At 40.7% G+C, this 24,526-nt stretch overlaps 1 protein-coding gene across 1 annotated transcript; it reads left to right on the top strand.

Annotated features, from left to right (window-relative positions):
- Positions 1 to 1,984: 1,984 nt before the first annotated feature.
- N4BP1 (NEDD4 binding protein 1) lies at positions 1,985 to 24,222 on the top strand. Its single transcript, XM_063312710.1, has 7 exons — positions 1,985 to 2,479; positions 9,896 to 11,604; positions 19,665 to 19,795; positions 20,174 to 20,270; positions 21,946 to 22,053; positions 22,579 to 22,686; positions 23,561 to 24,222. The coding sequence occupies exons 1-7, from the start codon at positions 2,171 to 2,173 to the stop codon at positions 23,892 to 23,894; spliced, it is 2,796 nt and encodes a 931-aa protein (XP_063168780.1). The 5' UTR covers positions 1,985 to 2,170; the 3' UTR covers positions 23,895 to 24,222.
- Positions 24,223 to 24,526: the final 304 nt, after the last annotated feature.

Below are 24,526 nucleotides of genomic sequence, written 5' to 3'. Positions count from 1 at the left end.
TTATCTTTGCATCTGTACATCAGTTTCATTCTGTTGACAAGAAAACGGCAAGGACATGTCAATGTAGTTATCAGATTGACTCAAAGACTTTACTTTTAATCCACAGGAACTGTTAGGGGGGCAAGGAATTCTGCATCTACAGAAGCTGAGTAAGAAATACAAAGACCTACACATTTTTCCTGGGAGAAGCTGCTTGAATTTTCCCACGTCCAGGAGGTGAGGAGGCCAAGGTCAGAAGGTGCTGCTTCTCCATATCAGTACCAGCCCTTAGGAACAGGCTCCCTGTTGAAATGAAATTGCCTTCCACAAACAGCTTAAAACAGAGAGCTTTTTCAGAGCAGGTTTGAGGACTGATGCTGTGTATTGTTACTTTACTGTTTTTCTACTATGTTTTATTTTTTAAAAAACATTATCATGGACATTTTAATTGTCTATGTCTCTCTCTGTGAACTGTGGAGAGTCCTTAACTGGATTACAGCTAGATAGAAATTACTAAGTAAATAAATAATATCCCTCAATGTCATCTGACGAGGAATAGCAGGTCCAGGTAGTCCTCCTTTAGCAACCACAATTGGGACCAGGAGCCACGTAGTTAAGCAAAGCAGTTGCTAAGTCAAACCATGACTGTGCTTACGATCTGACTTCAGCTTTCCTTTGCTTTACAGACCTGCAAAGGTCGTAAATGCGAGGATTGGTCACAGTTACTTTTTCATCACTGTCCTAACTGTGAATGGTTGCTAAGTGAAGCAGTAACTAAACGAGAACTACCTGTAATGACTGATCAGTCTTGCTTATGAACTTTTGGTCAGCTGTCACTGCTCTGGCATTTTCCCAGCTGTGTTGGATTTTGGCCCTTCATAGCTCCAGTTGAGATGATTTACCACAGAATTTACAAAACCACCTCTTCTGCAAATTCTGGTGTGCGATTTCCCAGTTGTGTTCAGAGCGGTTTTGTTTGTTTATTTATTTTTTGGCTGCTGTTTTATTTTTTATGGTTTTAAAACTAATGTTGAATATTGTGAGTTGCCCAGAGTGAAGCGTTTGAGATGAGAAGCCATATACATCAATTAAATAGATAGATAAATAACATACTCCAACATGCAGGCAGCCCAGGAGAAATTGTTGGTGATCCCCCATTTGCACAGCTGACCCTCATCGCTTCTCAGTGGTGGGAAATAGCCTTCCCTTACCCAGTGGCCTTCCAGAAACCCTGAAAAAACCCTGAAAACTGGATTATTTTTTGTGTGTTGGGTTGTACCGTTTCAGAAAGTTACATATATTAGTTCTAGGGTGGAACTAAGAACTGAATAAATTTTAATTTTATTTCAACCCTTGCATCACTTGTCATTCCTTAAGGAGACCCACCAAGCATCTCAAGATTGCGGTGGTTCTCCTTAAACTAAATAAAACGAAATAAAATCTTCACGGCCCACCCCTGGAAGTGGCTTGACGAACCCAGGAGAGCCTAAGGGTTATGACCCTTAAAATTAAGAGGGGCGGGGTTAAGGGTTATAGCATTCATTGGGGAACATCTACTACACAACCGGTGCATTCACGTTTGCTAACATAGAAATAAGGAGAGGGAGCCCTGCTAGTGGGGATAAGTTTTATAAAACACTCCACCTCGTCCCCCCGCCGTCGATCACACCCCAAAGAATACACTGTAGCCCCCATAATATAATTGCAAGTCCACTCCGAGCACCAAGAGGGCGCCGGAAGGTTTCCCAAGCCCGTTTCGCTGCACGGTTTTCCCACGCCTGCTGCAACAGGGCGCGCGAGGACGAGGAGCGGACCGGATCGCTCCCAGAGGCCCCGCCCACCGCCTTGCCCTCACTCAACATGCCGGCCCGGAGTCCGCGCGGGCAGAGGCGAGGCGCCGGAGGAAGGGGCGTCGTTGGAGGTCGGCGGCGGCCCCGCCCCGCCCGCCTTGTGTGTCGCATCGGCGCTTCATGGTGACGTCGCCGTTGCATAGCGATGAGGCACAGGAGCTTCCGGGGTGAGGGCGGCGGCGGCGCAGGGGAGTTTCCCGGGCAGTGGCGGCGCTTGTGGTTGTCAGGCCCGAAGCGATGGGAAGCGGCGGTGGCGGCCGCCCCCGCCGGTCCTCCTCTTCCTCCTCCCGCTGCCGCCGCTTGTGTCGCTCTCGCTGGGCGGGCTGTCGGGCGCCTCGCTAATGGCCGCTTTCCGCGCCAGAGCCGCACGGTCGGAGGAGGAGGGTCGCCTCGGCGGCGGCGGCAGCAGGAAGACCCAGCCGGTGCTGGATGAGTTCACGGCGCCGGCGGAGAAGAGCGGCTTCCTGGAGCAGAGCCGCGGCTGCATCGAGCGACTCTTCGGGGTGCGCCTGGCATTCTTGGAGGCGCTGGGCGGCGGCGGCGGCGGCGGCTGGACTCTCCCGGCGGCCGGGCAGCAACCACCGCCGCCCGGCGGGCGCAGGATCTGGCTCAGCCTGGTGGGCGAACGGGAGGAAGTGCGCAGCGCCAAGGTGGGCCGGGGATGGAGCGCTTGGAGGGGGTGGAGGGGCTCGGGTGCCCTGGGGACGCGGGTATCGAAGGGACTGATTGCGGGATTGCCTCTCCCCGGTTGCCTCTCCCCGTCCGTCGGGTCCAGCAGGAGGGGCGTGTTGCGGTCCCGTCTGCTGAGGAGCTTCGTCTGGCGGGACCCAGGAAGTGGGAGCCTTCTATCTATCACTCCATCTAATGTATACGCCGCCCATCTTATTATAAAAGTGACTCTGGGCGGTTTACAAATAAAAAAAATCATTAATTTTTTTTTTAAAATACAAAAGATAGTAGAAGAAGATAAAAGAGGAAAACTAAAAGGTGGAGAGAGAGCGCCTTTAAACCACCAACCCACCCTCCCCCCACTGCCTGTCACTCTTGGACCCCCAAGCCAGTTGGCCAAGCCAGGTCTTCAGGCTCCTGGTGAAGGCCAGAAGAGTGGGGGCCAACCTCCCCTCAGGGGGCAAGATGCTCCACAGGGCTGGGGCAACAGCAGAAAAGGTTCTCCTGTACCCCACCAGACCCATCAGATTGGCCCCAACCTGTTGACCTTCCAGAAGACGCTCAACTTGGTTTTGCCATCGGGCCTGGGGAGCCCACAGAAGAGTGGAGCCCGTTAAATGGCTGCATGGTGCACAAGTATAGACAGCGCATTCCCCTGCCTTGTTATATTTTTTTAACTGTCTTTAATTGGTTCTAATGGTTGAATTATGTGGATTGTTTAGCTGGTGTTTTAATTGTGTTTGCTGCCTAGAGTCACATGCAGGTGAAATGGGTGGCTATATAAATTTGGCAAATAAATAATGTTGGCTGGGTCTGCAATGACATTCCTTTGGGGAGAATGTTTCTGTGTTAACCTCTCTGACCCTCCCCACTCCATCTGGCTTGCATGTCTCTGTGTCTATTGTTTGTGTATGTGTGTGCAGATATGCATGCAAATACATTTATGTGTAAATATGTATTTAAGCATATTTATTTAGAAATAGGCATTAATGCATGTGTGTGTGTATGGAAAGCTCTGAAAACCTGGCTTTGGTACCAGGCCTTGGGCTGATGCTTATTATTATTTGCCAAGTCTTCTGTTTTGTTGTGGTGATTTTATTGTTTATTAGATCATTTTACTCTGGGGTGTCCATCTGATTTCATTTATTTTCCTAGTTTTGTATGTCACCCAGAGTCCATTGGATTTGGGCAGCCAATAAAATGTAATCATATCCATGTGTATAAAAAAGACCACCATGTCTAACAATCAATGTGGGGGGACCCACAATTGGGTAATATCAGCCACAACACAATTCTTCATCAAGTTTCCCTTCTTGAGCAAAGAGTGACTTAGTGAGGGGGTAGAAAGTGCAGGGGTATGGCCCCAACTGACTGCTAGTCTCGATGGCTGTATTTTACCTCTAAGATTACAGGCAGGAAGTGATAAAATCTTGTATTGGTATATATCGGCAGATTTAACACTTGTGCTTATGCATGTGTATCTGTGAAAGAGGTTTCTGCATCAATATAAAATGTAATGAGAGGAAAGAAATTCATTATAATCTCTTATATGAAAGACTCTAGGCTTGTGGCAGATAAATAACCAAGCATTTGTGAGGTAGAGGTCTTTTTACTGAGATGGAACAATCAGTTCAGCTCCCTTGGATTCTTGACTGAAGAATTGTCGAGTCAGTGCCATTTGGCTTTTACCATCAGCTGGAAGAACAGTGGTCACTGAGAAGCTATATTCTTCCTGCTTTCTAGGAAAAATTCCCCTGTAATTGTTCACCAGCCTGATCCATCCATTGGACACAGAGCCAAAACAGGCAACACAGCTTGTTCATTGTAACAGAAAAACACTGAGGAAAGTGGCAGAATGCATTGTTGTAATGCTATTAGCAACTGTATTTATTGAGGGCTGGGGCTCATTCAGAAAAGTTTTGTTGCCGTGATCTATTGTAGCATGCTAGGGCTGATCACGAATCTCCTGTGTCTTGTCTGCTTTTGCCATAGCAAAGATAGTTCTGAGCAGGCAGGAAGAGTAAGTCCATTTAGCCCAGTGTTGTCTATGCATACTGGTAATAGTTCGCTAGGTTCTGAATCAGAGACTTTAAATGTTACGGATCCTTTATATTAAGATGCCAGGAACTGAATTTTGGACAATTGCATTTTTTCCTCCTGCATTGTAACTGTAGAACTTGGATATTAGTTTGCTGTGTATTTCACACCTGTGACCTAGAGAGTGTGAGAGATTGTGGGGAGGCTGGGAAAGGAATGGAAGAGAGAGGAGGCATAAACAATCAATAGATAGTGGGAGAGCCAGTTGGAAGCTTATCGCATAAATGGCAGCTTTGTCCAGATGGAGAGAAATCTGGGAAGTTTTTCAAATCATTCAAAGAGACTCCACTTTAATTTGCTCATTGTAAATGAGGCTGGGAACATTTTCTTATTTACCCGAGGCTAGCATTAAGGATATTTTACTAAAATCTCTGTAGTTCTTCCTTGATCTTTTCTACCTGCGTGAGGTTTAGCAGAGAGTGTTCAAGACTGCCTCTCATGCCCAACCACCTCTTCTTCCTCATGCTCTGTCTAGGTCTTAAACAGCATTCTTTGTAATTTAAGATTCCACTGCTGTTTGAAATGAAAGTTTAACTGTGATGGAACTTGGTTTCAGGGGAAGAATGCGGGTCTTCTCTAATGAAGTCTTATAAAATCACCACAAAACAATGTTCTCCTGCACAACAATTTTTTGACAGTTAAATTGGTCTCAATGTGGTCCATAATTTTCTGGGTATTTAATGTTCACATTATAAAGAGCATGTCAGTCCTTTATCTAGGACTCAAGGTGTTTCCTTCTTCTGGAACTACCTGTATTAATACAAATATTAGTACCATATAGATTATGGAGGGAGGAGAGGATTTCTTTTTTAAAAAAAGTACAGGGCGAAAAAGACTTTTGCTGGTAACTGGTAAACAAATACTTGGGATGCATTGCAGGAAAATATGCATCTGTAACTATAACAGATGAAAAAGGGAGAAGGCCACAGACATGGAAGTATTTATTTGTGGGACCTTGTTAGAAGCAGTTTATGTATTGTGAGAAGGAAAGGAAAGGGAAGGAAGGAAGGATCAATCAATCAGTGGGTACCTAATTTGCCTGTGAACCTAAGCATTTGAGATCCAGAGTGCTATAGAAGTCTCATTCATTTTGCACCCCTACTCCCAGTCATTCTCAAAAGTTTCCTTTAAATATGTGTACGTTAAAATGTAAGATCGTTAAGGCTAGCAACAAAAGAATGTAGCCATCAAAGCAAGATTTATCTGGTATATAGGAAAACCTTATTTACATTATATATCTAGGCAGCTTATTGGGAGCACTTTTTCAAAATTAAACTTTTAAATTAAATGTATTTTAAAAAATAAATTTATTTCAGCATAAAACCATTAGCAGAATATGAAATCAGTGCAATGGAAGCAAGTTGCACCAAACATTGTTCAGGTTTGAAATTTAAAACATATCCAAAGGGCTATAAATCATATGTAAGATTTTAAGCCTGAGCAAGCTTGGAGCAGAGGCCTTTCCTTAACTAGGATTTTTGCCCCATTCTTTAATCTTCAGGGATCCCAGAAATAGAATATATAAAGAGGTGATAGAGGTGATTTTTTTGGACAGCTCCTACTTTGCTTTTCCCAATTGATGAATCGGCAGCAGGCAGAGCAAGAGATTTCTTCAGATCAAAATGGTACAATCTAGTATTCTGTAAATAGGATTTTAAAGAAAGGGGCTTTCTCCTAGTTTGCCGCTAACTTAACATTTGAAGGCAGAATTATTCCAGACTTTCCTTTAGGTCTCCTGGCCATCTGTGGCTTTGCACATGAAAGCCAGTACTTTGACTTGTGACTCGAAATAAACTAGGAACCTGTAAACAACATTTTAACATCAGCATGTTGTAATCATTTAGACAGGTCATCCCATATTTCAAACCAGTTAAAGTTTCTGAACAAGCCATCTTCAAAGAGTGTCTCTGGTTTATGGTTTAGAGTAAGAAACATGAGCCTTTTTTCTTGGCCAAACTAGATATTCTCCTTTCCTGCTGAATAGCCTTCTGAAAATAGGAATAAGCATACAAACAACCAGTAAATTAGAAACCTCCGACATTTGTTATCAATCAGTTACCCAACTATGTAAGCAGTTGGGCTTACACAATTTTAACTACGAACTCTTCCATATTTTCAGGGTAAAACCGGAATGTTGCAATGCTTATTGCTTCAGTTGTAAATATGAAAAGTAATCTCTTTGAAAACTGTAGTCAGGATAGAGACGTGAGAACTGTAGCTACCTTTGAAGCCAGTAGAGTGATCTATTTTTCAGAATCTTAAGGCCAGTATAGCTGCTTCTGCTGTTTGTGCACTAGAGACATTTTCCTTTACGTTTCATCTACTTCCATATTCTTTACTACTAAAATCTGAAATACTATCAGCTCTATTAGAATGGTGTAAGATGGATGTGTGGGTCATAGGCAGCAACTACCTATAGCTGAACCAGACTTTTGTCCTGCATGAAAACTCAAGTCATTCTTTGCTATTCCATAGGAAATGGTTTAGATAGTACAAGAATAAAAATCAGATATGCATAGAGAACCCAAAGTATTTTGGCTTGGGTTAGGATTGGGCAAGGTGTCCTAAGTGGAAGGGAAGCAAACCCCAAAAGGCATTAGATGCATTGTACATTTAGAGTTGCAGTGACAGGTTCTTTGGGCAGCAAAGAGATCTTACCATGGTTGCAATTGTGCTTAAAGGTGAAAAGACAGAATACTTAATAAGCGAGCAGCCTCTTTTGCAAATAGGTGTTTCAGGGATGAAGAAAAACTCTTTATTTACCCATTGCATGTTGTTTGGGAGTTTCAGTCTTCGAATGTTGTTCTATAAAGTTTCAGCTATAAAAATGCTTTTTGGATTGAAAGGATCCTGAATCAGGTTTAGGGACGGATTAGCTCCTTCGGGGGAGAGGGGGCGGGTGGAATCTTGACTATAAGTAGAAAAGGAATATTTTGATGAGGGAGGTTATTTTAGCTGCTTTGGGTGTTTAAAGTTGAATGTCAACAAGTTTTTAGATGCTGTGGCTCTGAAATCAGAAATACATGGCCCAGTTTTTGTTTTTTGTTTTTTTGTAATGTGTCATTGGTTCCAGTGGCTAAAGAGAGCTTGAATGTATATTTCTGGATCGCAAGCTGTCTGGCTTGCATGCCACCTCCTTTTGAAAATAAGAACTTAAATGATGTAGGTACGTTCATTTTCTGTGATGGAAAAATGGCGAAATGTGCATTGCAATGTAATGATGCAAACCCCAGCCTTTCATCCTTGCATCTATATAGTGTATTAGACACTATTATATAAACCATGTGGCTTCAGCTACTTTCTTTTTTAGCGTACAACCAAATACGTAATTAAGTGTCCGTGTTGGGGCATGAGTGGAAGAGGGCAGGGAATGGCAAAATGTGTTTCATGAGACCACAACATTTCCTCCTCTTCCTCCCATTGTGGACACTTAGGTATCATACTGTATTTTTTTATTATTTTTTTAAGCCTGTTAACTGTCTATAAGTCATGAGCTCTTTTCAATTTCATTGAAGTTTAATAAATCAGATTTATTCAATGCCTTGAATTTTATCTAGTCATCAAAAGACGGTCTTTTAAAAGTCCCCGCTTCACCCCATCTCTTGAGGTTCAGTGGGTATGGGCTAGACAACAGGCTTTCTCTGTGGCAGCCTCCACTTTGTGGAACTTTCCTGTTGGAGGTGCATGCAGCCTCTGCCTTGTTAATATTCTGTAAACAAGCCAAGGCTGTACAATATTGTTTCAGCAAGCCTTTGGGCCCCTGTGGTCCTGCTCGGAGCCTTTCATCCCCTATATTTACTTTTGGGGTTTTATTAATGTGCATCTTTATATTGTATTTGGTTGTATGCTACCTAGAGTCCTCTAGGATTGGGGTGGATTAGATGCATGTACATTAATTAATAGATAAATTCCAGGATCTTAATATTTGAAGGAAGTGTTCTGTACTAGAGAATTTGGATTCTTTTACCCTCCAGAACAATAGAGGGTTTATTTAAATATGTTTACTACTACTGTATAGTTTTTCCACTATGAATCATCACCTACTGGTAAACCTGGGTTGAACTGGCTTCCTTCAATAGGTGCTAACTAGGAAAATGTGGAACAAGGAGGAAGTAATGTTCTCCTGTGAACATTATCAGTCTACTTTAAGGTTTGGAAGAAGAATTCATGACTGCCTTTTTCTCTGATACGAGTTTTCAGTGTATGAGGCACCCTTTCCCATATGTTGGACTAAAACTCTATCTCTAGCCAGTAGAGACCATGCTGGCTCGGAATGATGCAGGTTATAGTATATTAGGGAAGGGTGCTGTAGATAATTCTGTTGGGTGATGAGAGTGTGCTGGAGATTGCTGAAGTGATAGCTTCATTCCTGAATGGAAATGCCCTTGGTTAAGTCATTATTCGTTTTTCACAATGATGTGTGTGCTAAACCAAAGAAGTCTGCAGAGGAATATTACACAAAAAAGTGGATGAGCACAGACAAGCTGTCTTCAGAAACTCATATTACTTTAAGAATCCATGTTACTCATATTTATTATTTTATATACATAAAATATAACAGCAGGGAAGCTACAGATGATCTGTGTATGTTACCATTATTTCCTGGTGATATGGGCCTGTACTGATAGGCCCTTCTAGAAAATAAAGAGAATAACTGCTTTCACTGGCATTCTCCTGAATGAGATGGGGAGATGTTACTCATTCTCCTTCTTTAAACTGTGAAAACCTCAGTTAAGGCACCTCATGTTGTTTGCTTTCATGTATTTGCAACTCCTATAAGAAGATCTCTTTGGGGCACAAATAAATTACCGTGATACTGTGTTTCTTAGTATTTTCTCAGAACCTGAGCATAAATGTAATTATGAGCTAGAAAGCTCTTTTATGTTCTTAGAGTTCAACACAAGGTCAGCGCAGAGCAACACACACAAACAGAAAATTATGCTTCAAGGTGCAGACTCTTGCATATCAGATCAGATTGACTCATTGTGCAGAGGTGTTTCTCCTCATATTTCTCCTAGAGATTCACACTTGGCAACAGCTTAATTTAAGGAATTCTCCTCCTCCCCACTCCTTTTTTAAAAATGAAGGATGATGGTTTTAATAAGATTGTTTTCACCAGTACCATTTTCTTGCAATCTGCTCAGGGTTCCAACAAGAGAAAGAGCAATAAAAACAGTAATAAATAATCATTGACAGCATTTAGAGCTGTAGCTTTAGTAAGGCACAAATTTAAGGAGCTGAACTGTCATTTGCCCTAATTTATGCTTTCTCTTTTTTTTCCCCTTTTTTTCTTTTTGTAGGAATACATTAAAGGAATCTGTGAACCTGAATTGGAAGAGAGGGAATATTATCCCAAAGACATGCATTGTATTTTTGTAGGAGCCCAAAGCCTCTTCCTGAATTGCCTTATTCAGGGCACTTCTGCTGATATTACTGTAGTGGAGACAGGGACACTCGGTATTAAGGGTCGCACTGAGCCTGTTGTCATGGCCAGGAGCCACATTCAGCAGTTTGTGAACCTCTTCAAAAACAACATAAATGTGTTGACTGTCAGGGAGTCAGAAGTGAAGAAACAGTTCAAACACCTTGTTGAAGCTCATGCAGATAAATATACAATGGACTTGTTGATCCTACCAAGCTCATTGAAGAAAGAACTGCTTAGTCTCGCACAGCATGAGGGCTGCAAAACAGAAAGCAGAATTGTAGATCCTGGCAGTTCTGATGGGACATTGAAACACCCAATTCAGATTCAGAAACAATCTGTAATAAACAGTGATGGCAAAATAGGTCAAGAGGAAGCAAGAAACAATGCAGGTACACCAGTTTCTGAATTAGCCAAACAAATGGATACAGTTTTTCCTGATACTTCTGGAGGACATTTTTTGCCTATAAATGGTCTAACTTCTCTGGAAGCATTTGCATCAAAAGAAAGGCAGTCATGTAAAAGGAGGTCATCAGATGATGATGAGAGGCTTCCAAAGAAACAGTTTTCTTTCGAAAACAATCAGGAATGTAAGCAGATGTCATGTAAAACACATGATGATATAGTGTTGATAGATTTGGTCACAGATACAAATGAGTTACTAAATACTAAAGACGCTGATGAAATAAGTGAGGAGATGGAATACAGGATTTTGGTAAACTTTTTCAAAAGTATGGGCTACTCTCAGAAAATTGTAGAAACGGTGATTGGCGAACATGGACCATTGGCCGAGCCACTACTACTTCTAGAAGAAATTGAAAAAAAGAGCAAAATGGGCGTTGAAGAGGAAGACAAGCTCAGAGTTATCTCCCAGAATATCAAAACACGGGTAGAGAAAAATAAAGGCAGCTCTGGCAACGATGTCCACCAAGATCTAGGCTGTAAATTAGAGCCACAAAAAAATGCAAACATTGTCTCTGTTTCTCAAGCGCCCTGCATAATTGAAGACAAAACCCATGGATTAGACACTGCAAACCGAACTGCTCTTTTGGGTAACAAAAGTTCATTGAACAAAGATATCAGCAAAATATGCTCAGATTGTTCAGAACATTGTAGGAGTTCCCAGGCAAGTGATGTTGAAAGTGACGGCTTCGTGAATGCATGTAGTAACGCACATATGGCAACCAAAGATAAGCCCAAAGATCTGATCTTGATAGCAAGGAGTGGCTGGGAGAGCACACACCCACCAGTTCAGAGAGCAACTGTGGTTCTTCGTGGGTGTCCCAAACAATCATCTGTGAAGCATGACCAACAGGAAATCTGCAGTCCTGTGCAACTTGGAACCAAGCAATTCCCTTCTGAAAAACCAAAGCAGATTCCAGACACCATACTTCCTCTACAATTAAGAACTCCTTATCCAGAAAAGAAAATGGGGGGACTGTACTGTCATCATGCAGATCCTTCAGTCACTGGGGTTCAGAGATTTCTAGAGTCTTTGAAAACACCATACAAGCTGGAGCTGAAAAATGAGCCAGGGAGAGCCCACTTAAAGTACATAGTAATAGATGGCAGCAATGTTGCAATTTCGTGAGTATGGATGACCATTTGATTTCCAGAAGCCAGTAGAGTGAAGGAGGATGGGGAGGAGAGGGGAAATGAAAGAAGGCAAGACTGATAGTTTTTCTTGTCGAGAATGGAACTTAGATGAGTGTTTGTCTTTAAATTGAGTTTGAAATTACAGCCTTTCTGAATTCCCTTCAGCAAGTTGAGTAATACCCAGAAATAATATAAAAGTTTAAAAAGGCTGTTTGTTTCTCAAACTGGGTAGCGAAGCTGTAGCTCTAAAGCCCAAAGCGTCTTCCTGTAGCTCACATGTCGTTCCCGAAGAGTACCAGAAATGAATTAAAAATGTAGTGAAAAGGCCCTTTTACTGAACTCGCATGCCACAGTTGAAATATCCCATTAAGTTCATGGGTCTGCTGGCATCTGCACCGCCTTAAGAAATGCATAATAGTCACTTTTGCTGCAACTGGCCCGCGCTTTCTTGCTTATATTTACATCCTCTGCTATTTTCTTTCTCTACTTGATCTTACCTCTTGGATAGTCCCCATAATACATGTTTAAGGTAGCATGAGAGAGTCACTGTTCAGATGTGACCACACTTATTTATAGTATATTGCAATATTTAAAATATTTTACGCTGGTAATCCTTACAAACAAACCCATTAAGAGAGTCAATATTTTCTAAACCTTACTGCTCTTAAATGAAATACAAAGATAAAGAGCTGCTGATGCCGTTAAGAATTTCACTGCTGAATAAGATTTGCACTAGAGACTTCTATGCTCACATATTAAAATAATTTAAAGTCTTAAATGGTAGAGGCAAGGTATATAAAAAGAAGGTATTTTTTCAGGATCTCTGGCCTTTTTAAGTATCCCATGCAAGATGAAATCAGTTATGTGGTAGAGATGGGAACTTTTACCAGTTATTCGTTGGGGGCATAATCTGATGTTGTACTTTGAATTGGTGACTGATAATTGATTGTGTTCTAGTATTAAAATAGAGGGAAAAATACTATAACTGCAAGGAAGAAGTACAATAATGGCAGCAAACAACTGTTTCAGTCTAATTCTTCACTTTGGAGGAGATAATCTTAAATTCATGGCCTTTTCAAATCAATGCAGTATTGTCTTCACTTTCTCTAAACCAACACCTCCCATTTAAAGCTGGAATTCTTGTTTAGTTAAAGAAATATGAACTAATGAGCTGATAACATTTGTATATGAATAGTAAAGTTTGAAACAAAAAGTTTTTGTTGATTGTTTTCATAAGACATCATAGGGTTCATCAGAAACTTCTTTTCTGATAGAAAGGAAAGGGGAAGTCTCTAGCAGGATGCTTAAGGTCTTCATGCTTCATAAATATTTGACTAAATATTATGTTTATCAAGTACTTTTTAGTGTTATTAGAACCTTTTAAAATAGATGTAAATTTGCATTCCAAACTAAAGTATAGCATGAGAACACAGGCACTGTTTTCCTCTTCTGCTCTACTTCCACATTTTCAAACTGTCTTTAAACTGGGTTATGGAAGTTTTTTTCCTATACAAGTAGTCCTTATTGAACAACCACTCATTCAGCAACTGCTCGAAATTACGATGTCACTGAATGAGGGGGATTTATAATGGGTCCTCATAGTTGCAGCCATCTCAGCATCCCCACGGTCAAGTGATCACAATTCAGGCACTTGGTAGCCAGCTCACAATTACAACGTCGCAGAATCACATGGTCATGTGATCACCATTTGCAACCTTCGTTGCCGGCTTCCAACAAGCAAAGTCAACAGGGAAACCGGCAGGAGGTTGCAAATGGCGATCACTTGACATCGCACTAAACTGCTGTGTGGGTTTTGCTTAACAGTGGCAATCGGCACTGCCATAGTAAGTCAGCACGGTCACATGACGTTGCGCTTTACAACTGCATCACTTAGCAACTGAGTCGCCAGTCCCAATTTCCATAGTTAAGCAAGGGCTATCTGTATATCTTGTAAATGGTGGTGGTGGTGGTTTGCAGATGAAAATTTGGAACGGGATGAGAATCTTTGGTTAGTATAAGAGAACCCTCTCTCAGTGTATAAGAAGGCACTATGGTAACCCTTTTGCCAGGTTTGGATTTAATCCACAGACAGTTGAATAAAATAAAAATCTACACAGGAGCATGTTTGCACTGTTAGGTAACTGTGTTTGTTTTAGCAGTATTTGCAGAAGGAAACAATATTTGAGGATTTTTTTTTTCTTTACCTGCGGGAATTACTGTGTCAGCTTTAAGTGAAATTGCAGTTCCAAAAGTAAAACTTGAAAATTGTAAGACCAGAGATAGATAAGGTACTAGAAATCAACTGTAGCTCAAAGGCAGATGTCTTGAGAGCCATAGAGGCTGACTTCACCTCTGAAAACAGGAGCATGAGGGGTAGAACTTTGTGGCACATGAGGTATATGGAAAACAAGGATCTGATGGCTGAGAAAGAAGATTAGAACACAGACTCTGTGTGTGTGTGCATGCGTGCACGCATGTGTACGTGAATCCTATCCATACCTCCTGTTGCTGCTGCCACCAAGCAAGCTGCCTTATATGTTTGGAATCCCAACAGAGGAGAATCAGCTAATGGGAAACCAATTTAGCACCCTTTCCCTCTTCTGTTCTGAATCCTCCTCCTAAAGTTGCTTTTCTCCGTCACTGACCTGGAGGTATCTTCTACAGCAGCCTTTCTCAACCTTTTGACCCTGAGGAACCCTTGAAATATTTTCCAGGCCTCAGGGAACCCCTGCCCATTCAGGCTCAAACAGAGGCCAGAAGTTGCAAAATTATTATGTTCGTTTCATGGGTAGGCCTGTGGATATGCATAAACAGTATTCTTAAACTAAAAATAAAAAACAAAACCTCTTTAATGTGAAGTTGCCCGAATTTGAAATAATTTTTTAAATAAATTTTGATATCCCAGGGAACCCCTGGTGACTTCTTGCAGAACCCTGGTTGAGGAACTCTGTTCTACAGAGTTTTCTAAAAAAAAAAAAAAAACAACCCAAAACAATGGCCACACTTAATGCTAAACAAATTTTCCATAGGCTTCCAAGCTTTGACAAAGGAGCGTATGGCAATCAAGGTGGTGGGTCCTTTGTTGCATGTAACTTTCACATGATAGGGAAACATTGCTCTTGGATCAGAGCACCGTTGATCCCTAGTAAGCGAGGAGACTTGCGTGAGAAAACACATCCCTTAATTGGCAGATGGAAATGTCCCAAAGATGTCTCTGGGGATTCTTGAAGCTTCCAAGGTAGCTAAAACCTAAGCATAACAGGCCTAATATTTTAAAACCCTTACTAAATTGCAATCTTATCCTAAGTTGCTTATAGCTATCCTGGTGCCCTTAAAATGATGGGAAGGAATATTGGAAAAGGAGAGAAAATGTATTGGTGAGTAGGCTCATATAATTCTGCCTCCTTGTTAATAAGTGTAAGAGACAACTGAATTTTTAATGAGAACTAAAACGTCAAGGAATGGCCTTTCATATCCATGAGGAGCCAGTCTCTTGTGCCTTTTGGCCTAGCCTTTTTCCTATCTTGCAAAGATCAATGCAGCATCTAGACAGCAGTGTTTCTCAACCTTGGCAACTTTAAGCTGTATGGATTTCAACTTTCAGAATTCCCCAGCCATTGGTGGCTGGGGAATTCTGGGAGTTGAAGTCCACACAGCTTAAAGTTGACATGGTTGAGAAACACTGATCTGGGATTATGAATCTTTCCAGTGTAGTTTGATGTTACATATATGTCACTCTCAGCACCAAGGCCATGTCCAGAAGTTGAAAGCTTAAGATACTTCTTAGATATTGGACATGTGTTGGTAAAACTGCAATACAAACAGGACTTCTATTACTATTGTAAGGCAGAGTCTAATTCAGAGGAGGTAATCACCCTCCAGTTGGGCTAAGATTGATGGATATGCCAAAGTCAGGTGTTTTTTTTTACATCCCAGGTCACTTGCTAGATTTTAAAATGAGAGTGAAAAAAAGTCCTTTGCAGAACTACCTTGTCACTAACAATTAAAGGCACCTGCTTAAAAATGCATACCCAACTGAATTGTCACTCACTTTTCTCTTTTTCAAAGTATATTAAAGGCCCACCACTGCCATAAATAGTCTCCTCGCTTGACAGAAAGCTCATAAAATGCTGATGTAGGATGAAAGTTGCATTTATGATTCATTTTAAATTCCAGGTGGATTTCCCCAAATTGGGACTAGTGGGGAAAGCTATGCAAATATTGAAGCTGTGTAACACTATGCATCACATTTAATTGTGATCTTGTTAGAGGAAGTCTAAAGGGTTTTTTTGGGCTTTTGCAACAGTACCAAAAGTCAGCTTGGTCCATATTGTGTGACATATAACCTGGGTGGAGATGCATTGTGGTTTTTGTCTCTTAAGTTTAGCTTTCAGTTCATTGTCTTCTATATATGTTGCACATATGTGTGTATACACATGCACACAGATTCTAGCTCTTTAGATTCTTAGTTTGTGTTAGGTCTCTCATATGCCACTAAGAAGAGCACCCACATTTTCACCACCTTTGTTCTCAGCATCTTTAACACGGAGAAGTATGTGCATTATCAAAACTATTAGCTGTTACAAGTGAAATTCACAATGAAATATCTAGTTAGCTATCTATGCCATCTTATAAAATACTCTGTTCCTTCCTACAAATTCACTAATCTTTAGTTGCATAGAGCAATAGTAGAAAAGGGGTAGGGCTGTGGAAGGCGTGTGGTTTGCCCCTCTTGGACAACAGTAGTCTTTGATCCAGCAAGCCTCTCTCAACTACTTTGAAATATGCCAAGAGTGAGATAGTCCTGGCACAATAAATAAATAATGCCTATAGAAATTGTGGTTACAACTTGAGGGGAGGAAAGAGATTAAATGGTGAACCCCAGAAAACTTAATTGGAGGTGTGGATTTCCTTCCTTGTCCAGTTTGGCAGTTTTACTATCTTCCCAGTCCGACTGGGAAGGAAGCAAACCTTGAGGAGCAACTCATGCAGAGGAACACAGGGCAGTCCATTCTGAAGCAGGCACTTCTCCTGCATCAGGAAAAAATGGATCATTCAGTTTCATCTTCTGTACTATAACACTGACTTAGAAGGAAACAAGTCTGGAGCAGTTATTCATACAGTCTATGGACTCATCAAATTAAATTCACCAAATCCACTAATTATTTAATTTTTAAAATTGTAGAATGGTGCCCCGGTATGCAGTTTGGAAAGTACAGGTCTAACCTGGCCAAATGTTTTAAGGTGAAAGAAGAAAGAGGAACTAGAAGGAAGCGCTGGTAATGTTGTTTGAGCAGCCCAACAAGACAATACAGTAGTATATACGTTGTACAACATCTCTGCTTTTGAATGATCTCTGTATCAACACCCCAGAGTATTCTAGGGTAATAGCATTCATCTGTAATTGAATGCGAGGGACTCAGAACTGAGCCTTGTCCTAGATCTCATCATAATCTCTACACCACACTGATTTGACATTAATTCCAAACTTCAATCTAGAACACATTTTAGATTCTCTGCTTTTATATCTTGGTTGTTTCTTGGCTTGGCCTTGGGCAAGCTTCTGCCTGTTAGTTTTTCTTTCTACTATGGAGTAGTATAAAGGAAGTGGGGAGAATGTGTGGATAGATGGTGACTAATAGAAGCCTTGAAGAAGTCTTCCATACACGGAAGGAAATCTAAAGACTATAGTCATGCTGCTGGTTTCTCTCATTTCTAAGCTGCTTGTCCCTCTTCTGTTGCAAGGACACATTCTCACAGCAAGGAAAATATATATATAAAACTTTAGTGATACCCTTCAAGGTTCAAATTACATTATTGTGTAGATTTTGCCTCAGACTTGGGCATTTGATGGGGACAAGGTGGTGCAGATGTACAATATGACATCATCACACAAGAGCCATGCCTTACATACTTGTGCGAGGTGTTCTGGCACAGGTATGTATTTGCAGCATTTGGATGATGCCGTCATGATGAGAGGAATCATTTTGGCATAATCACAGCTTTTTATGGATGCCACTGTCAGGGATATATCTCTTCGTGTTTCACTAAAGTTGATGTTCCAGGTATAATCTCTAATCAAAGAGGAATAATGTCCTCTGCCTTTTTTTTTTTTACTCCTTAGTGACTGTCATGTCTTCTGACTGGCCAATGTTTCAAGTGATTGAGGGAATAAATAGGCTTTGGTTTGGTTTAGCATGGCTCTTATTCTATAATATTCAAAGTTTTTTGGGGGGGGGGTTGGGGGGGGAAGTTCTGTGAAAGGGGAAATAGTTTCTCACAAAACAAAAAGCAGTTGCCAGAAAGGGAGGCTGTTACAGTAAATATCCAGTTTAGGTGTGGCATTTTGAATACAATGAAAATAAATAAGATAGTGAGGTTTATACGAACACATGACTGTGTAGAGTTTGTATTTAGTGATGAATTGGGATTGACCCCTCCCCAGTACCTAGGTTTGCCAATATACTCATGTTGAAAGTCATATTTTGAAAGGGCCACAATCTGCTTAATAATTTTCTACCTCCCTCCAGAAATAGGAATAGAATGTTGTTACTCTCCAGTGATACCCTTCAAGTATTAATGGAAAAGAATCAACTCTTACAATTTAAGACAATCTGAAAGACCACCGGGCCAAGTGATTGTACACCGCAGTAGGGCATTTGTATTCTTCTAGAGTTAAATGCAGATTGTTGCATTTAAATGCATTCTGAATTATATAGCTGAAACATATGAGTTGAGTTTTCAACTGTGAAGTTGAATACCTGTTGCTAATACCACATCATAGGCAACTGGTTAATTATTACTGTGGGAAACCAGCCATCACATCACTGAACCCTATTTACCTTGACCAGTTTTACATTTTACAATTGGTGGGGAGCTTATCCCAGGCCTGAGGCTTTACCTCCTCCATAGAACTATGAACTATGCAGTCTGCACCCCCTGGTTTTCTATTACCGTACACTGAAATATTTAGCCCGATGAATGGTGAAATCCTTGTATCAGTCTAAAGCAAGAATGTCACCAGCAGTTTGTAAACACATTTCAGGCAGTCCCATGGAATAGCAGTTTGATCTGCCTTCCCTTTTCTAGTTCCATAGTAATCTGTGCTGGGTGGCCAGCTTTGACTTTGAAGGAGTTTCACAATACAGTGACTTTGTATATTATGCATGAGTATTCTTAATTAGTTCTGTCTAGTTTTTTGTCTGGATTCTGACCAAATGGTTTAGAATCTTGGAAGGGGCTGTGCAGATCATTGAGTCCAACCCTTTGCTCAGTGCAGAAATCCAAATTAAAGTAAGATAACTGACTAGCCTCTGCTTGAATGCATCCACTGAAGGGGAATACCACCTCTTTTGGTAATCACTTTCACTCTCATTTGGAAGGATATTAGGGACTGCTGGAGAAGAGGTCAACAGTATACTTTTGCTCAGGTTAATATTTTTTGTATTTTATCTTCCACTTGTGGTTTCTTGGTACATCTAGAATTTTGTACTGATTAACTGAATGCTGGCTATAAAGTTTGTATGCTTGTTATAACATTTTTATATTCAGGCAATATCACCTATTGTTTCTCTTTTGCCCTCTTTAAATACCCCTAGCAATGCTTGAAGTGGTCTTTCTCTTTTCAGTATCTTTTGCTGTTGTTGTTGTTGTTGTGCAACTTTTTAATATGTTGTAGTCATGACATCAGTGCATGCTGTTTTTCAGTCTTCAATTTTGTGTGAGAAGTAACAGAACATTTTCAGCTGTAGCATCAGAGTAGCTTCATTGAAATGGGAATCCTGAAAATCTGCCTCCCTACCTTAAAGTCATAGGGTAACTTTCAGTTTTTACAGAACACCTACAGTTACTGCTAATAAAGATCATTGTATGAGTTTCTGTTTCCTACTTTCCTACTTCCCTAAAGTTGATGCAGGATAGATTTTTAGTTTATCTGAATCTTTACTGATTCTAACCTCTACCCCACCCCTCATTCAAGAAGTTGATAGTTGATGGTAAATAGTCAGTGATGAAGATTAAGAAATAGTACTCTTTTCTCTCTCTTCCTACAGCCATGGTCTGCAAAAATTCTTTTCCTGTCGAGGAATCGCGATTGCTGTCGATTATTTTTGGAAGCGTGGTCATAGAAAGATTACAGTTTTTGTCCCACAGTGGCGAACACGGAAAGATTCTAATATCACAGGTAAGGAATAAAAAGAACTGTTTCTTAGACTTGTGGATTTAAGGAAGGCTTCTCCAACTTCACACCTTCTGCTTATCTGAACTACAACTTCCACTTTTCCAATACTCATTCACAAGCTTAGCTAAGGAATTAAACAGCAGAGAGAGGCTTTGTGGTTACAGAACACAGCTAAGAACCTGTTCTGCTGTCAGCCCTTGAGTCTCCAGATCCGTTTCTTACTTTTTGTGAGAACCACAGTGCAGGAAGTACTTCGATGGTTAGAGAAACTTAAAGTGGTAATATGTGCATTGTGGCCTATTTGGTACTTTCCTACCAAAATAAAATATATCCATTTTATTCTCTTCCTTTCTTTCCCCTCTTTTTTTTTTTTTTTCATAGAGCAGCACTTCTTAACCCAGCTCCAAGATGTTGGCATTTTGGCCCTCACCCCAGCAAGAATTGTATGTGGAGCTAGGATTGCATCTCACGATGACAGGTAAAGAGAGTTTGTTCCTGGTCTCCAGTTCTGTGACACTTAGTTGTTTGAAAGAGAAGCTCCCCAGCTGGCTAATCCTTTGTCTGAGAAGTTGCCATTAGAAAAATTAGATAGGTTCACATATGTTGATTGTTGGATAATGAATATAGATCAAGAAATGAATTTACTGATTTATTTTTTTTAAAAAATAGTTTTTTTCCATTAATGTTTTCACAGACTTCCTTTCAGATGTATTAGGATGATTTCAAAATAAACCTTCCTCCCCCCACCCCCTTTCTTTTCTTTTTTTAAACTCTAAAATTATCCTGGAAACTACCACAACTGGAAGGAGATCTGTGAAGATATCAGGGAAAAAAAGCTGCATTGAAAAACCCTAATTGTTTAAAAATAACTTGTGATTATTTATATAAACACAGTATCATGCTATGACATCATAAAAAGCTAATGATTTTCTTAACGATTTGGGGGTTAGTTTTCTTTTTTTCACCCCTTTCACTGTTTTTCTTGCTGATTGTGGCCTGGTGGGAAATTATCCCATCTGTGTTTCTCTAAAAGGAAGGGAGTCACCCTGAACAGCACTGCCTGACAGTCTTCTACACAAAGCATATTGTCTCTTCGTCACTCTTACTCACCAGATGTAAGACCAAACTTGGGCTCATAACCTTGTTTGCTCCCCAGTAAGCCAAAGAGATCTCTGGGATCCGTGTAGAGACAGGCCACTGGGAGGCAGTGTCATCCAGTGTTCCCGTGGTCTCTGTATTCCAGAGTTCAGTGAGGGTTCTGGCAGAACTGCCCTCCCCAATGCTAAAAAACCCCCACTACCAGCTGTTAACCAAGTAAATCCATTGCATGTCTGGGGCAGAGCATCCTAATTGTTCCTTCCGCTTGCAGAGGTCAGTGGCAATTGACCTCTAGATTGATGAACCACCAGTTGGAGGATAGGATCCAACCAACATCTTACCCAGAAACTGCATGTAAATCAGGCTTGTTATCTTAGTCTAGTAGTTAAGGCAACGGGCTAGAAACCAGGAGACAGTGAGTTCTAGTCCCACCTTACTGTAGGCATGAAAGCCAACTGGGTGACCTTGGGCCAGTCACTCTCTCTCAGCCCAACTCACCTCACAGGGTTGCTGTTGTGGGGAAAACAGGAAGACGAAGGAGTATTAGGTCTGTTCACCACCTCGAGTTATTTATAAAAATATTATAAAATTATTATAAAAATAATAACAGCAGGATAGAAAATAAATTTAAATTAAATTAAGAAATAACTAGGAACACTCTAAACATGAATTAATATTGATATCACCACTATTTGTCATTGTTCCAAAGATAGAAGCATATAAATCATATAAAGGAAAAGCAAAAGAATTGGGAAAAGAATTGAAAAAAATAATAAAGAGAAAAATAATGAACCTAGTTCTGTAAGTTTAATTAATACATGAAATAATGAATTTTAAATTTTATGATAATTTTAAACTTTGTTTATTTACTTATAAACAAAGTAAATAAAAGAATTTACAATTATAAAATTTAAAATTCCATTCTTTACTATGTCTCTACCTTCTTTTTTCTTTTAGGTAGCTATTTATTCTGTTCCTTTAAATGTCTTAATAATTTATTTTTTTTTAAGAATTTTTTCAGTGCGTTGATACTGATTCTCATGAATGTGTTATAGGTTTTTGCTGCACCTTGCTGAAAAAACTGGAGGAGTTATCGTTACCAATGATAACTTCAGAGAATTTGTAGATGAATCCACGACCTGGAGGGAGATTATTCAGAGGAGGTACTTGCGTTTTTGATCACCTTGCAAGTTGTGTTTGTGTGTGTACACAGTATAAATAATGACATCTCTTTATACAGGTAGTCCTTGCTTAATTTATCACAATTGAGACCGGCATTTCGGTTGCTAAGCAAAGCGGTCATTGAGCGAATCCAACCCAATTTTATGACTTTTTTTGCAGCAGTCATTAAGCAAATCACTGTGGTCATTAAGTGAACCACGTGGTTGTTAAGTGAATCATGTGGTTCCCCATTGATTTTGTTTGCCAGAAGCCAACCGGGAAGGTCAAGAATGGCAATCACGAGACCACGGGATGCTGCGATGGTCATAAATGCGAACCAGTTGCCAAGCACCCAAATCATGACCGCTGGGACGCTGCAACAAGTGTGAGCACTGGTTGTAAGCCGGTTTTTTGAGCACCGTCCTAAGTCTGAACTGTCACTAAACAAATGGCCATTAAGTGAGGACTACCTGTACTTTTGATACTTGCTTTCTTATTGCAAACCTCCCTCTCTTTCGCTGTGGTAGGCTTCTGCAATACACTTTTGCTGGAGACATTTTCATGGTTCCTGATGATCCCATGGGACGGAATGGACCAGGATTGGACCATTTTCTTCAGGAGGAAACGGGTTTCAGGTAGAATGTTTTAGGGGCTTCCCAAGCACTATCTTCCTTTTTTTCAAAAGAGGAAACAGAAATAAAAATGAGTTCTGGATCTCACGAAAAGATCATGAGATACAGAAAGACTGTATGTGCCTTTCTTTTGTGGAGCCCATGTAGGAGTGGCTCTGCTGTCAGATTTGATTTAACTTTTGTTGCCATAACTTAATTTATGAGATGTGTGTATATTTGCATCACATACTTGTATCATTAAGATGAGCCCAGCGTATTCTTACTAATCATCTCTTGCACATAGAAAATGCAGTAGGTTCCTTGTAAATATGATGTTACCCTGGTATCAGAGAGCATGCAACAGAGGGATCCGTGATGCAATTATTTCAAAGGTTGAAGTTTAAGCTGGAAGAAAATTGTACCAAGACACAAAGATCTAATAAAGCTTTTAAAAGTTTTCTTGGCTGCTTATATCAAATGATAAAGTACAAAGTGACGTAATTTTAAGGCTACAGTAAGAGCTAGATTGAGAACCAGTTTGGTGTAGTGGCTAAGGCATCAGGCTAGAACCCGGGAGACTGCGTTCTAGTCCCACAAAGCCAGCCGGGGGACCTTGGGCCAGTCCCTCCCTTTCAGCCCTAGGAAGGAGGCAGTGACAAACCACTTCTGAAAAACCTTGCCAAGGAAACTGCAGGGACTTGTCCAGACAGTCACCAGGAGTCGACACTGACTCAGAGGCACTCCCCCTCCAAAGAAAGACAAACCCCGCCCCCCAAGATTACCAAATGTAGGCTGTCTTCACGATGACTGGAGGTAGGCCCTCTTCCAGGGGCAAGCTTGCTTGTTTGTTTACCATTCAAAGACTCTTCACACTGAACGTTGTTCCTTTCTTCTCCAGAGCTGTTCCAACCCAGTACGGCCTTGCAAGTGGAAGTCATCTTCCTCTGGGGATATCGCCTTTCCTGATGCAATCTGAAGGGAATGGACAGTTGCCCCCAAGCCCACTATCTGCTCTCACCCCGGCCTTGCCTCTGTTTCCTACAGCGCCCCTGGCAAACTCAGGCCTTCCCCCGTCTCCAAGATCTGCCACAGAAACAACCCATTTAAAAGAAGCCTTGAAAAAAATATTCCCTACTTCTGAGCAGGGGGAGAAGATTGAGGAGATCCTTGCCCAGCATCCCCACATGAGAGACATGAATGCTTTGTCTGCAATGGTACTTGATTTAAGCTGATGAACTAAAACCCCCAAAACTCAGTTTTGCCGTTTGGATTGTTAATGTAAAGATGCATCTGAGTTGAAGTCAGGCCATCTGTGAATGGTCAAAGCTTAACCCTTTTGTATAAAAAATGTGAATATTCAGAGGATTTGAGATGCCCTCTTTGTTCACTTAAGTTCACTTTTTTTCCTTTTTTACAAATTTATACTGTGTACTTTTGAAAGAAAAAGTATTTATTGAGTTGGCTTTAAATCATTTACAAAAGCTACTGCAAGTTTTCTGAGAAGTGATCTGAAAGCAGCTCTAAATTCTACTGAAAGTAAATTCACACTTCTGGACTAAATGGCAGGTCATTAATGGATTTAATTTCTTACACTGGATTCTCGTTGTTGAGTAATTCCTTATTAAACTATGCACATTTAAGAAACCTAAATGAATGCAAGCAGCTTGACTTGTGTTCAGAAATAAAATGTGGGTGTAGAGATACCTTTGAAGAATTGGTGCAGGAGAATTGGTGCAATTTGTCTTCTATAACTAATTTTTTTAGGAAGACAAATTGCCGTTTTGGAGGACTTTCTAAAGCATGTTAGCAAATTGCTAGGTTCAAATGGCAGATGTACCAAAGGAACCTTTGATGTGATTCTCTA

Source organism: Candoia aspera, chromosome 11 (assembly GCF_035149785.1).
Source record: "Candoia aspera isolate rCanAsp1 chromosome 11, rCanAsp1.hap2, whole genome shotgun sequence".
In the NCBI taxonomy this organism is placed as follows: domain Eukaryota; kingdom Metazoa; phylum Chordata; class Lepidosauria; order Squamata; family Boidae; genus Candoia; species Candoia aspera.
This window is presented reverse-complemented; position numbering and strand designations above follow the sequence as displayed.